Source organism: Gordionus sp. m RMFG-2023, unplaced genomic scaffold (assembly GCF_954871325.1).
Source record: "Gordionus sp. m RMFG-2023 unplaced genomic scaffold, tfGorSpeb1-WG-v2 contig_68, whole genome shotgun sequence".
In the NCBI taxonomy this organism is placed as follows: Eukaryota; Metazoa; Nematomorpha; class Gordioida; order Chordodea; family Parachordodidae; genus Gordionus; species Gordionus sp. m RMFG-2023.
The window spans coordinates 12,279-25,673 of record NW_027051159.1 but is presented as its reverse complement, the minus strand read 5'-3'; the positions used below and the strand labels follow the sequence as shown (position 1 = coordinate 25,673).

Here is a 13,395-nt window from a genome sequence, read left to right as displayed (position 1 = left end):
CTCCTTTAGTACCAAAGTCTAATTGGCATGTTTGGAACATTAGTTTGATGCGTTTATCGATTATCTCATTTTTGTATCCCAATAAAAAGAAAATATATCATAATTATTTTAAAGGATAGCATCCTATATTTGATTTCTTTATTCCTAAAATTATCAAAACTAAATAAAATTTAAATTCTTATTTTATCCAAAAATATTTTTTACTTAAATATAGTCAATCCTGTCTAATTTGGGCTCTTGATAATTTCGGCAAATCCTTAATTTGGCCAAAATTTTTTAAATCCCAATCAAATTTCCATTAACTATTATTAAAAAATGTTTTATATTTTTTTGCGCATTTATGTAAAACCCCTATAGTGGACATTATTTTGTTTCATTCATTCATTTATATCTAAAAAAAATTTATTAAATTTTATCTAATATTTCTATAGGAACTGTTCACAATAATCTTAAATCCAAGGAAGACATTATCAAACGCCATACAAATAAAACATATTGTATAAACAGATATAACATCTCATTTTATTTCATAAACTAATTTTACATTTTTATTGCTATTTTGAATAATTCTATGTATATGTTAGCGGTTTTTCATATAATGTGTTATTTTTTCAACTTTAAAACATTTTCAAGCGCGTTATTTAAATGCAAAATAATTATTTTCTTAATACATGACCATCCTCCCAAGAAATAGTTTTTTATAAAATAATTATTTTCTTAATACATGACCATCATCCCAAGAAATAGTTTTTTATAAAATATTTACAATTATTCCAATGTTCAATTATTGCTATGTCTTCTATTTTTTTTAATGCAGAAATCATGAACAAATTGTTAAATATTTTTTCCTAAAAAAATTAGTTTTGATTATTAAATATTTTTTTTATGTTAAATAATAATCAATAGTCTCGAGTCATCATATTTAACATTATTTAAATATCTAACTTAATGATCTGGGCCTAAGGTCCCGAGTTTATTCTTAAATCGAGCCAAGCTCGGAATTTAAGAAAAAATCAAATATATAGCGATGCACCACTTTTATATATTAAAAGGAAGTGTCTTTTATCTTTATAATTATTTTAAAACACAACTTTATATATTATATTTTAATAATTTAAGCTTGATAACAAAATTAAAATGTACATTTATTATAACAATTAAAGAAGTGTGATGGGGGATGAGATTCTACGAAAATTTGCTTATAAAAAAGGGTATTAAGAGACTGAAGATATAGGAGCGGCTGGACTCCCCATTTTCGTCAATACCTTATCTAACCATACCAATGGCCCGTGTAATTGAATTTCTATCCAACAAGGGGTACTGGTAACATCTTGTCTGTGATATTCGGCTCCCCAGCCTACAAATATATTTTTTATGTTTTAAGAGATAATAAATACCAAAGGAGTAAAATAAAACTTGAAATAATGATTATAATCTTAAAATAAAATAAAAATCAATAATTCTAGTATAAAGAACGTTATTTAAAACAAACAAAACTTTCTTGTATCGTTTTTTCCCTCTACCCACTATTAGGGTAGGGTTGATTTGATCAGATTAAATTATTTTAATTAAGAGTGTCGATAATCATACCCTTCCAATCCAGAATATATCCGACTAATGTAATTACATTAATAAAAAAAGGAGCAAACATTTAAAAATAGAATGTTGTATTGGCCATGTCCCGACGTTTGCACTGATCCAATCATCCCCAGTTTAAAACATTCAAACAATAAAATAATAAAAAGTGAAAGTGATTATAACAAAAATAATATAGGCGTAAAAAAATGAAAAATGGAAGGAGAGAAACTAGGTTAAATAAAAAAATGACAAGTTTGAAGATAACCTTTGACAAAGCTCATACGAATCACGCACATCTTCGTTAGTTCATAGACGGCCTCGTATCCGAGCGTTACGCACTCGCCCAGGGCCCGCGCAAAGTGGGCATTGTCGAAAATTTTGAGGGTGTGACCAGGTGGGATTTTGCATACCTAAATTTTTAAAATTACAGCAAAATGCGAATGATAATTCTTGTAACAAGAAGTCATAATAATTGTATAAGAAATGTCAAACTTGAAACTTAATAATAGTTTTACTTCGTAAGGTATGATTTTAAAAAGCATTCTTGCTATATATCCATTATATTTTAAAATAGTGTTGCTAAATGGCTTATTCTTGAAAATGGCCAAACCAATATTTTAGTCAAAAATATTATTTAATTGAAGATTTTGTTCATAGATGGCAGAAATGTTGAAATTTTGAGGCTTGCATAAAATAATTTTGGCTAAAATCTAGGGATGTACCGATACCACTTTTGGGAGGCCGATCCGATCCGATATTAATTTGATATCGGCCGATTACCGATCCGATATCTTATCTAATTATGTATTCTGTAAAGATACCAATGGTTTTAATAGTATAACATCTATAATTTAACTATACCATAACATATGTCATTTAAATATATTTTAATGATCAGTTATAATTTATATTCAATTCAATTGCAATTCTAAAAGTATATAAAATATTTTTATTGAAAAATCACATATTTATATAATAAAGTAATAACATTAATCTATTTACATAATAAGTAATAAACAAATATATTATGAAATTTGAAATAAATAGCAAAATTTCCAATTTATCAGAGGTCAGTCTGTGGTATCATTAGCTTCACTAAAAACAGATTCTAAAGAGATTATTGAATACTTTTATAAACAGAATGCGAAAAAAAATATCAATATGGTAGAATGTTTATTAACTAATTATTACTATTAAAAAAATTAAACATAAAAATGGATTTCGATTTTATTTATAAAAATAAATGGTTTTTTAGCTATAACTTTTGTTAAAAACGCCACTATCAGATCGGAAAGTTATAATATTTGCCGATAACCGATATTTTAAAATGGGGGAAATATCGGCCCGGTACGATATATAATATCGGTACATCCCTACTTAAATCTTAATTTTAAAAATAGGCTAAAACGAGCCTTTGAGCAACACTAATTTTTAGATCATGAGTTCAAAATAAAATATAATTACGGTAGACGGGTGAAAAGAGTGGGCGTGATTGCATATCCTGCTTTGAACAAATATGCTGCTACTTCCTGGATCGCTTAAACATTCCGCAAACACTTCTCCCCCAACATAATAAATGTGGACACCTTGGGTTAAAAATTTTGTTCAAATATAAATCGAGATAATAACTCGGGTTAAAACTTTAAAAAAATGTCATACAAAACGAGCAGTTGTAAATTTTCCAATCCAGAAAAGAAAGGTGATTAACGATAAATATTAAATATCGCCGTTATTTAATAGGGCTGACTGATTTAAGTGGCGATTAAATCATCCATATATTTTTTTAAAATATCAAACACCTGGGATCAATGTTTTTAACCTCTCAATTACTAGATTATTATATCAAATAAATGGCAATCGTTTTAATTATAAATAAGAATCTTCTTAAAACGCAATTCTTTATATAACGTACCATTTCGGTTGCCCTGCTACCTATCATTTTTTTAGAATAATCTCAAAATATAATAATAAATACAATACAAAAAAATAACCAAAATAAATGTTTGGTAATAAAATATAAAGCAGCTTCATTTTTTAACAGCAATTTTATTTTAAATTAAGAAAAAGCCACTTTTCAAAAATGCTTTAATTCCCCCCCCCCCTCGAGATGGATATCTGATATACGCCAACTCGCCTAAACTAGCAATTATTAATTTAGTTTATATTATGTCAAAATTACTTTTATATGGGCCCTTAATATTGAGGAATATTTAGCATATTATATAGAACTAAAATGAATTTAGATAGACAAATTGGTGCACAGTTCATATCTTGGCAAATATTTTAATTTACCCATTAATTGAAAAAGGTTCATTTTTTAAAAAACGTAATAACTAAAAAAACCATGGCTATCCCAAGTTTAAATTTTTTAAATATAAATATAAAACACCGGGAGCTTTCAGGTTTAAAATTAATGTGAATAAAAACCGCAACATTATTATTTTCATCATAAATATTTTTTAACTTGTTTTATTTTAAAAATAATATTTTTCGGAAAAAGATCATTTTCGGCATTTTGACCATTTGATACAATTGCCATATAAATTAAAAATAATCAAGGTTTGAAAATAAATAACCTTATAACCAATGTTATATTAGACCTGCTATATATTGGATGGTTATTCAAAATAATAAAATCGAAAAAAGGGATTTTACCTTTCCCAATATGTTTCCTTGTATTTTCGATAGTAGAATTACGATTTACGTTGGACAGGAGTCCTAGACAGAAGCGATGATTTAGAGAGGTCCCGTTACCTCCCCCACTTATAGAGCCACCTGTTCCACTAGAGGCGCCAGTGGCAGATAGAAGTCGGGAAGTTTGAGCAGTTGAGGACCGATCCGAATGTGGGGAAGTTGGGGCGGGTTGGTGAAACATTTCTTTACAACAATTGTTGGCTTTTTTAAAAAAATTCGAAACATAATGTAAAAGATTTTATAGTAAATTGTGCTTGAGCTGTGCAGATTCATTTTTTTTCACCTAGAATGGAATTAAACCGGTTTCCCTTTACTTGTTTATATAAGTAAAGTAAAGTTGTTTTTAATTCGTTTGACACATGATAATCCAAGGGACTTAATCAAGGGAGTTATGGATTTACAAAATTATCATCTTATCTTCTTAGTCGTTAAAAAAGAGCCTTTTATTTCCTTCAAAGATGTGATTTTTTTTATTATTCTATCAATGCTTGGTGCTTCTCTAAAAAAGGAAGAAGCTAATCACAATCCAAAAAGAAAATAAGAATATAAAAATTCGTAGTTAACATTTTATTTATTCATAATTTTAAATATTAATAATATTCATATAATATATTTTTTAGCGTGTTGATCAGTGGTATCTCTGATATAAAGGTATATATTAAAACCTGTCATGAAAGCCTATGGAAGAAAATACAATGGCGGGCTTGTCCACTCTCAGGAAAACTTAATTTCTTGAGAGAAATTTGTCATGGATTAAAACATTTAAACTTAGAAAAATACATTTCCAAAATAAAAATGTTATTTTATTATTAATAAATCTTATCCAATTCGATTTAAAATTTTCTTCCATTAGCATTCATTCCTTAAAAAAACCCCAATAAGCTCCTGTCAAAGGTGTTGAATTATTTGTGGTTTGTGGAGAAACAAAATTCATCTAAAGGAGCGTTAAGACAAAATTATTAATATATATAAATGCAAAAAAAATTTATCTTACAAGTATTTGAATGTGCTGTGTTTTTGTTGTTCCAAAAGAAAGGAATGTTGGTGAGATGGCCAGGATCAATGTAATCACTGGAGCCACACCTGGAGGGAGATTCTACCATATTGGTTTGAGGTTTAGATTCGTGCCAAAAGAATGGGAACTATAAATAACCGTTTAAAAAAAAATTGTATAAAGGTCAATGCAACTAGGCCAGTGGGCAAAAATACTTTTGGACTGCGCCAAACATATTCAGAAATAAAACTGATATTGAGCAAAATAGCGTTTATATGAAGTAAAATATTTAAAATTTATTTTTGCCTATTTACAAACAAGTTAGGATGTTAGTCATTGCATATAAATCATTTTAAGGTATTAACAAAAATTTCAAAAGAAAAAAAAACTTTAAAGTTGGTAGATATGGAGGGATTCATGGAGGGGTCAGTGTAGCCATCAACAACAAAATGTAGTGATTTGGCGTGAAACCTTTCCCCGACTCTGCAATTCAGCTCAAAATAGCCAACGGAACACCAAATTTCAGGTTGTGTGTAATGGACTGGAGCTATATTATGTATGTTATCATATTTTTTTAAAAGATTTATTACAATTTAAAATATCTAAATTTTTATAATATTACCTCTTGTGGTTGAATTTAAAATATATTTATCTCAAATTTTTTATCTTGGTTTAAAATTAAACTTAATCCTATATGTGCAAAATCAAAAGGAAATAGCCAAGAAACTATACCAGTGGTGACAGAGATGTCAGAAAATGGACTTTCTGGTCCCCCACAGCTATCATAAGGGGATGCCCTGTTCTGAACACTTTGCATGCTCTGCACGTTCTGCATATTTTGAGTATGCTGGCTAGCCTGGTTATTGATGCTGTTGTTTTGAATGCCTTGATTGCCAACCATATTGCTACCAAGGCGAGCTCCTCCATTGTATTGACAATTGTTCATAAATGGAGGATGGGGTACCAAATTTCCGGGAGTGGGCATGAACCCATTATTATTTTCGTTGGGGTTCATCATGTAAGGAGGAGGTATGGTGGGCCCACTATTCTGTGATGCCATTTGGAAGGCTATATCATCAGAAAAGGTCGCATTCGGTGGCATAATAACTTCATCAAACTGGGCCATATGAAAAATTTATGTTGAATACAAATATTAAATATAGAATATGAAATTATAATGATTCTTATGGAGTATAAAATAAACAAATATTCAAGAAAAGCAAAATACACTAATAATTAAGATGTAAGGTATATATTTATAACTTGTTGATAGGGAAATTTCAAACAACTATTATTGTCATTATGGTTTGGTGGTGGGTATTCATTGTATCTAGGAACCAAGACTGGCGGTAAAACTATTGATAAAAAAAGGTGCTAGTAATGAATGAATTTGAGTGTTTTTTTAAATTCATTTATAGCAAATCATCATAATAAATAAAATAGTGATAATTATCTTCTGGTTAAAAATTAATTTTAGTTCTAATTAAACCATAATCAACTTGATGTAAGTAAAAAAAATTATAATTTGTATAGGAGAATATTACATATATTTTAAACAATAAAATTGACTTAAATTTTCACTTGATAATGTAGTAAATGAATAATAAAATATATCGTTTTTAACAAGTTGCAATTAAAATAATGTAAAACAAATAAGTAAAATCATATTAAAATATGCATTAGAGAAAGAAAAAATGCTATAACCTTTTTCTGTTTTAGAATGTATAAATAATCATTGGAAGAATTAATTAGAACTTGTTAGAAACAGTTCTGCATGTACATGAGAGTGACAGAAAGAAATATATAATATAGTGATCTGCATCGGGCCTAATTTCTCAAGGGCCCAGGCCGAAATTTTTTAAAAAGTTTTACCGGCCTGGCCTGAACCCTAGATTTTTTAAAAAAATTTACCGGCCCGGCCCATTATTTAAATATAAAAATTAATTTTTATAATTACCAAAATAAAAGACATATGTTATATGTCGTTTAGTTTCAATAAATAAAATCGAATATTTTTATTTTACATAAAAAATTCACTATAAAATTGATAAATTTAGATATATTTAAAAAAATTCCAAGGTCCGACCAGACTCGGCCCGAATTTTTTTAAAAAATATTAGGCCCAGTCCAGCCCAAACCCAATTATTTTAAATATACTAGGCACGAGTCCGGCCCAAAGCCTATTCAGGCCAGGCCTAACTTTGCAGATCTCTAATATAATAGTCATTTGAAATTCAAATTATTATGTCTATTCACAACATGGTAAAAAAAAACATCAAGGCATGTGTAATCCCAGACTAGCGGGATTCTGTTGCTCGATGGAATGAGGATGTAAGCCATAGTACACCTTAACAAGTCTTCATTAAGATAATTGTGGAAAATATGATTGGGTGCAATTTAATAATTAAAAAATCATAGTGTAAATGGTTGTCACATTATTTCTGTAGGGATGTTAAAAATGTTAATATAAGGCATTGGGAACTTATGTTATGTCAGCAATGTGTGTCACCAGGCATTGTGTATTATTCAATTAATATCTTAGTCAGTCTCTGTTTTGCCATATATAAATAAAAATGACTCAAAAGTTGTGATCAAAATCTATTATTTAAAAAAATGTCTACAAAAGTTGTAATAAATTTTTAGCAAAATAGAAATTTTTAAAGTTAAAAAATTGACCTAAAATGATTGTGCTATTTTTTTTAATTTAAATCATTTATTTAGCACTCTCATCTTCCCAAAAAGTGTTTCTGAGTAGAATATCTAACCTATAATTTAAGATATTACATATATTTCCTAAGGCAATACATGCTTTGCCTGAATATGCATATTTCCAGTAACATATACCATAAACTTGTAAGCCCCACCTTAAACTAGATGGAAAAAAAAATTCTTTTTTCAAAAATTAAAAATCTTACAAATGTAGGTTTAACATAAAATATTTTTTTTACAAAACCCAGATTAGGCAGATATCAATTGTATTAATTCAACAATTATATTAGGAGTAATGAAACATTTAATATTCAATTACTACTCATATTTTCAATTTCCCTTAGAAAATCTATAAAATATAGCCAAGCTAGAATGATTAAAATAACAAAATTTCAAAAAAGAGTTCTCTGTACTATAAAATAAAAATATAATCTAGAGTTATGTTTAATATTATAAATATATAGATCAAACCAAAAAAATAATACCAGGCAAAAATGGTTTCCTTTATAGATATTGAATAAACAATATGGGCAAAAATTGTCACATAAATTTAAGTGGTAAATGACTAAAAGGGTAAATATAAAGGCAAAAAGGAATGAGTATAATAATTAATGAACAAATAAAATATATATAAGAACTATGTAAATAAAAGGACTAAGACACAATGACAAAAATTATCCCAACATTATAAGTAATAAACAAAGTATGATTGTAATAAAATAATGTCATTGCCAGAGAATAAATATTACAAATAATAAGGTTTGTCTTAAATAACCATTATTTATACAAAAATAAACTAAGGTATTTATAAAATTTTATAATACCTGGGCTCTCTACTCTTGAGTAATGATAAGGATTGACACAAACTTCCTTTTCTTTTGCCCCAAATGGAAATTTGCATATTTCCAATGGCTTTAATTCATGATGACTTTGTAAGTCTGGCCATCTCCAAACCCTACAATAAATTACATGAGGCAAGCCCTTTCTGTGGGACACCTAAAAAAATTGAAGTTTATAATTTATCTAAATATATCTAGTAGTCATAATTCATGTAATAAAACCTGTAATCTTCCATCTAAGGACCTTTCAATGGTAACACAATCGCCTGGTGGAGAACTTAAAGCTCTTTCTAGAGTTTCAATGGCACCTAAAAATAGATATTATAAAACTTTAAAAAATAAAATTGTTAAATTTAAGCCTAATTTAAATAACTAAATAAAATATAATCTCAAATTAATTTTAATAAATTTATATCAAATATGTAATATTTATATAAATACCTTTTTTTTTCTTCAACTTTTTAACAAGAGATTCAATAGCTTTTTCTGCCCATTTCTCTTCTTCGTCACTTTGTTTCCAGTTTAAAAGTTTTTTGACTGTGGGTGATGTGAAGGTAAAAATACTATTTAATGCAGACATGCGTTCTCTTTAAATTAAGATAATTTTTTAAAGGATTTAACTATAATATATCTAAATGCAAATTACATCGGTTATTATTTTCAAGAATTATCAATAATATCTAGCCTTCGATCTTAGGAAATTTAATAAAATTTGTCATAAAAATCTTATAAGAAAATAATAGCGCACGAATTGAGTTATTTCAATAATATGACAAATAAGACAAAAATGTTAAATCTCTTGAAAATATTTAATAAAACAAATATTTTATTTATAAATATAAATATAAAATTAGGAATAAAATTTTTATAATCTAGAATTAAAATTAATAAATATATATATATAAATTGTTTTCCTCAGTTAATATAATATTTGTAGAAGTGAATTAACGGACAAGTAGAAGTTAAAAAATTTAATTTATATTTGTCGTTTAATCGATTTTTTACAATTTTTGAAAGTTTTTAAAATTGCAAAAATTTCAAAAGTTTTATGTTTTTTAAAACTTTATAGATAATCTTTTAATGGCTGATGATGAATATTAGTGTATGAAACAAGTGTGAATACATATATTTGTATATAAGCAATGGTGTATTACTTAATAATTTAGCTGGAGGGAAGGAGCTACAATTTTGTATATATTATCAAAAAATATGATAATATAAAATCCATTTTTCATTACGAACACGAAAAAATTCTTTATTTATATTATATTTTTAAAAATATTTCACAAATTTAAAAATACCTTTGTATCTAGTTTCTTATATCTGTCGGACAATACTTATTTTAAAAGGAGTATTTTCTGTATATTTAACTATTCAATATTTAAAAAAGATTTTCTTCGTTTTTTGTAGAAAAATAACTTTAAACGTTTATATATAATTTTAATATTTACTAGCATATTATATAGTAAATAAATAATTCTCATGATTAGAGTATGGTAGTTATGTGATATCATTTAAATTTTTAGTTATATTTTCCTTATCTATTATATAATTAATAATCACATTTTCATATTTCACATTAATTTAAATATATACAATATTGTAATATTAAACACGAATACAAAACATACAATATTGTAATTCTAAACGCATACAAACAAAACATATAATATTGTAAAAAAAATAGACGCATAAATAAAAATTATATATTATCATACAGGAATCCCACATAAACAAAACATATATTATTGCAACCTTAATCACATAAAAGCAAGACTTATACTATTATAAAATAATCACATATAAACAAAACCTAAATATCACAACAAATATTAAAACAAAAATAAAATAGCGAAAGAATTAAAGGAAAAGGTAGAATAGAGGAGAACAATAATGACTGGAAGCGAGAAAAGGAAACGTTAGAATACGAATAAACAAAAGATTGGCATGGAAGCGAAATGGTGTTAAACCCAAGAATCGATAAATGGGAAGAATATGATAAGATAAAGGAATGGACAACATATGAGATAAATAAGAACGTAAAAGAAAAAAGGAATAGGTGTAAGAGTACATCAAGTGCATAGAAGTATTGAAAAATAACAATCTGGATAAAAGTGATTTAAAAGTTGGATTTGGGTTGTAGAGAATTCAATACTGTGATAGTAGAATAAGAGATTCATCGAGCTGATGGCATTACCATAATCCACAAATTAGAGATTAATAGACGAAATTGTAACGAGGGTGAGCAATCACATAGAAGGAAAACAAGCAAAAAGGATACGAAGAAATACAAATAAGTGGAGGAAATATCATATATAGGAGATATATGAGGTGACGAATAGTAAAAGAGAAAATAGAGAAAACGACATTCAAGTAAGATATAGTTAAAGAATTTATTCGTGCATTCATTAATTATTTATGATCAAATTTAGAAAATTATGGTATATTTTTGTATGTTTGTGATTATCGTAAGTGTGAAAATAAATTAATTTTTTAGAAAGAATTGACTATAATATCAAAACATAACAGCCAAAATTGATAAAACGACTATCCCCTGTTTCCATTGGACACTCTATTTTTATGAACCAAATCAAATATGTAAGGGTTAGTTTGTGGAATAACTATTATACAATTATATTAATATACAACCATTTTGTTTATTTCATGATAAAAAAATATTAATAATATGCTAAAATACCTATATTAAAATAGATCAAATTATTTAATGAAGGCACGCCGTAGCTAATATTTTTTAAAGATTGTTGGTATAGGCATGCTAAAAAATATAAACGGCGGAGCTCTGGTAGATCCTAGAGAGAAGATCATAATTGGAGGCATATATGGCCACTTTGAAGAATATAAGATATGAAGGAGTCCATTGGGATTTTAGTTTAAGGATATGAGATTTTAACGATGCCATAGAAATGGTAGTATATAATATACTTTTTTATAAATCAGGCATTGAAAAAGTAGCAATGGCATCGCTATGGTGGGGGGGGGGGGCAAAGATAAATTTTCCCAACAAAAATTTGTTTTTTAAAATAGCTTTTAGGCTAATTAAAATCCTCTCCCCCAATATATATACCATTTATCATTATAAACATATTAGTTTTATAAAACAGATTGTTTACATAATTTTTTTAAGAGGTGTTGTTAATTATATTTTTTTTTCACGACAATTATCATGTAAACAGTTTTATAATACATTGTATATAATTTTTCTTACGACAAGTAGCCTTCTTAAACCTGTCAAAACCAGATTAGTAATTTAAGGAACAAAAAGTTATTTTCGACGAAATTATGTATATATTATATACGAGGATTTTACAGATCGTTTATTTTTATTTTACGGAAAATCTTAATGGTGCATTCAAAACAGCGTCTACATGACAGGATTTTTACTGGATGCAAACCCCCTTCAAAAACCCTTGCCTACCCCCCTAAAAAATTACCACTACCTTCGGCGGCGGTGTTTCCCTATTATTATTTTTACCTTTTTAATTTATTGATACTCTTTTCAGAGAATTTATAAAGGATAACTTAAATTAATCAATCTCTACTACCAACAACTATCGATATTTTGTGAATATAAAGAATTTATTTTTTAGATAATAAATTCTTTTAAAACCTCCATTATTTACAATGAATTAATTATTAAGGCATTATGAGTTTGCTGAAATATCTAAACCTTTTAAATTACATTTAAACGAATAGCAGAAAGTTTTATTTTGAAAACAATGTGTATGATTGTTTGCAATATATAAATTTGGTCGATGAATTGTATTACTATTACAGCAATAATTTTGTCCTATTTCATCTCAAAATTTAATGATAACCCCTAAAAAATTTTATCCTACCACCATTAAAGCAGCCTACCCCCTACCCCCCCCCCCTCAAAAAATAGGATGCAAATTTTTCTTACCCCTTCCGCTCATGTAGACGCTGATTGAAAAAAATGAAAAAGTTGTAAAATAATTACTTTGAATATCAATATTACAAAGGTTAGTTGAAAGGTTTATTAAATGACAATTATATTGTTGATAGTATGTAAATTTTCGTGTTTAAATTTTAGTATAAATAGTAAGATCGAAAATGTAATAATTTAAAAGAGAGAAAAGTTTTATAATTTTTACTTTATATTTTTAGTTTATAGTTTTCTTTATTGTTTTACAATGATTACTGAGTAACTATTTTGATCTTAAAAGTTATTAATTAAATTTAGAGTTGGAATAAATTTCTCATTCAAATTATATGATTATACAGTTGGTCCCGAATTACGTATGTACTATGAACCGAAAACTTTATTCTAATTAACTCGAAATAGGAAATTCTGAAAAGAAAAGGGAAGAAGAGATAGATGAAATGACCATTAACCTTAAGACAAAATAATTGAATCGATCTTTATAAAAAAAATAAGAGAATCAATATTTAGGCAAATAGTCGTAGAAGGAAAGAAGAGAAAATTTTAGAAGCTATAATTGGATGCAACGCATGATAAAGAGTATAGAATTAGTTGTTTTAGTTAGAAGAGAACATTATCGTCACAAGTGATCGTTATCATTACAAAGAGATTGTTATAGC

General features: G+C 27.0%; 1 protein-coding gene across 1 annotated transcript; it reads right to left on the bottom strand.

Annotated features, from left to right (window-relative positions):
* Positions 1-1,124: 1,124 nt before the first annotated feature.
* LOC135930762 (mothers against decapentaplegic homolog 9-like) lies at positions 1,125-9,602 on the bottom strand. Its single transcript, XM_065467550.1, has 12 exons — positions 9,461-9,602; positions 9,256-9,401; positions 9,037-9,122; positions 8,800-8,971; positions 6,530-6,621; positions 5,999-6,383; positions 5,656-5,813; positions 5,267-5,414; positions 4,234-4,473; positions 3,043-3,164; positions 1,844-1,988; positions 1,125-1,357 (listed from the first exon to the last, which is right to left on the bottom strand). The coding sequence occupies exons 2-12, from the start codon at positions 9,392-9,394 to the stop codon at positions 1,215-1,217; spliced, it is 1,830 nt and encodes a 609-aa protein (XP_065323622.1). The 5' UTR covers positions 9,395-9,401; positions 9,461-9,602; the 3' UTR covers positions 1,125-1,214.
* Between the last annotated feature and the right edge of the window lie 3,793 nt (positions 9,603-13,395).

Excerpts from the sequence above, each read along its gene's own strand:
- LOC135930762 (XM_065467550.1), bottom strand. The coding sequence starts at position 9,394 with ATGTCTGCATTAAATAGTATTTTTACCTTCACATCACCCACAGTCAAA. Across the intron at positions 5,814-5,998 it reads TGACATCTCTGTCACCACTG|CTCCAGTCCATTACACACAA; the intron begins GTATAGTTTCTT and ends TACATAATATAG. Across the intron at positions 1,989-3,042 it reads ACTCTTTTCACCCGTCTACC|GTATGCAAAATCCCACCTGG; the intron begins GTAATTATATTT and ends TTAAAAATTTAG.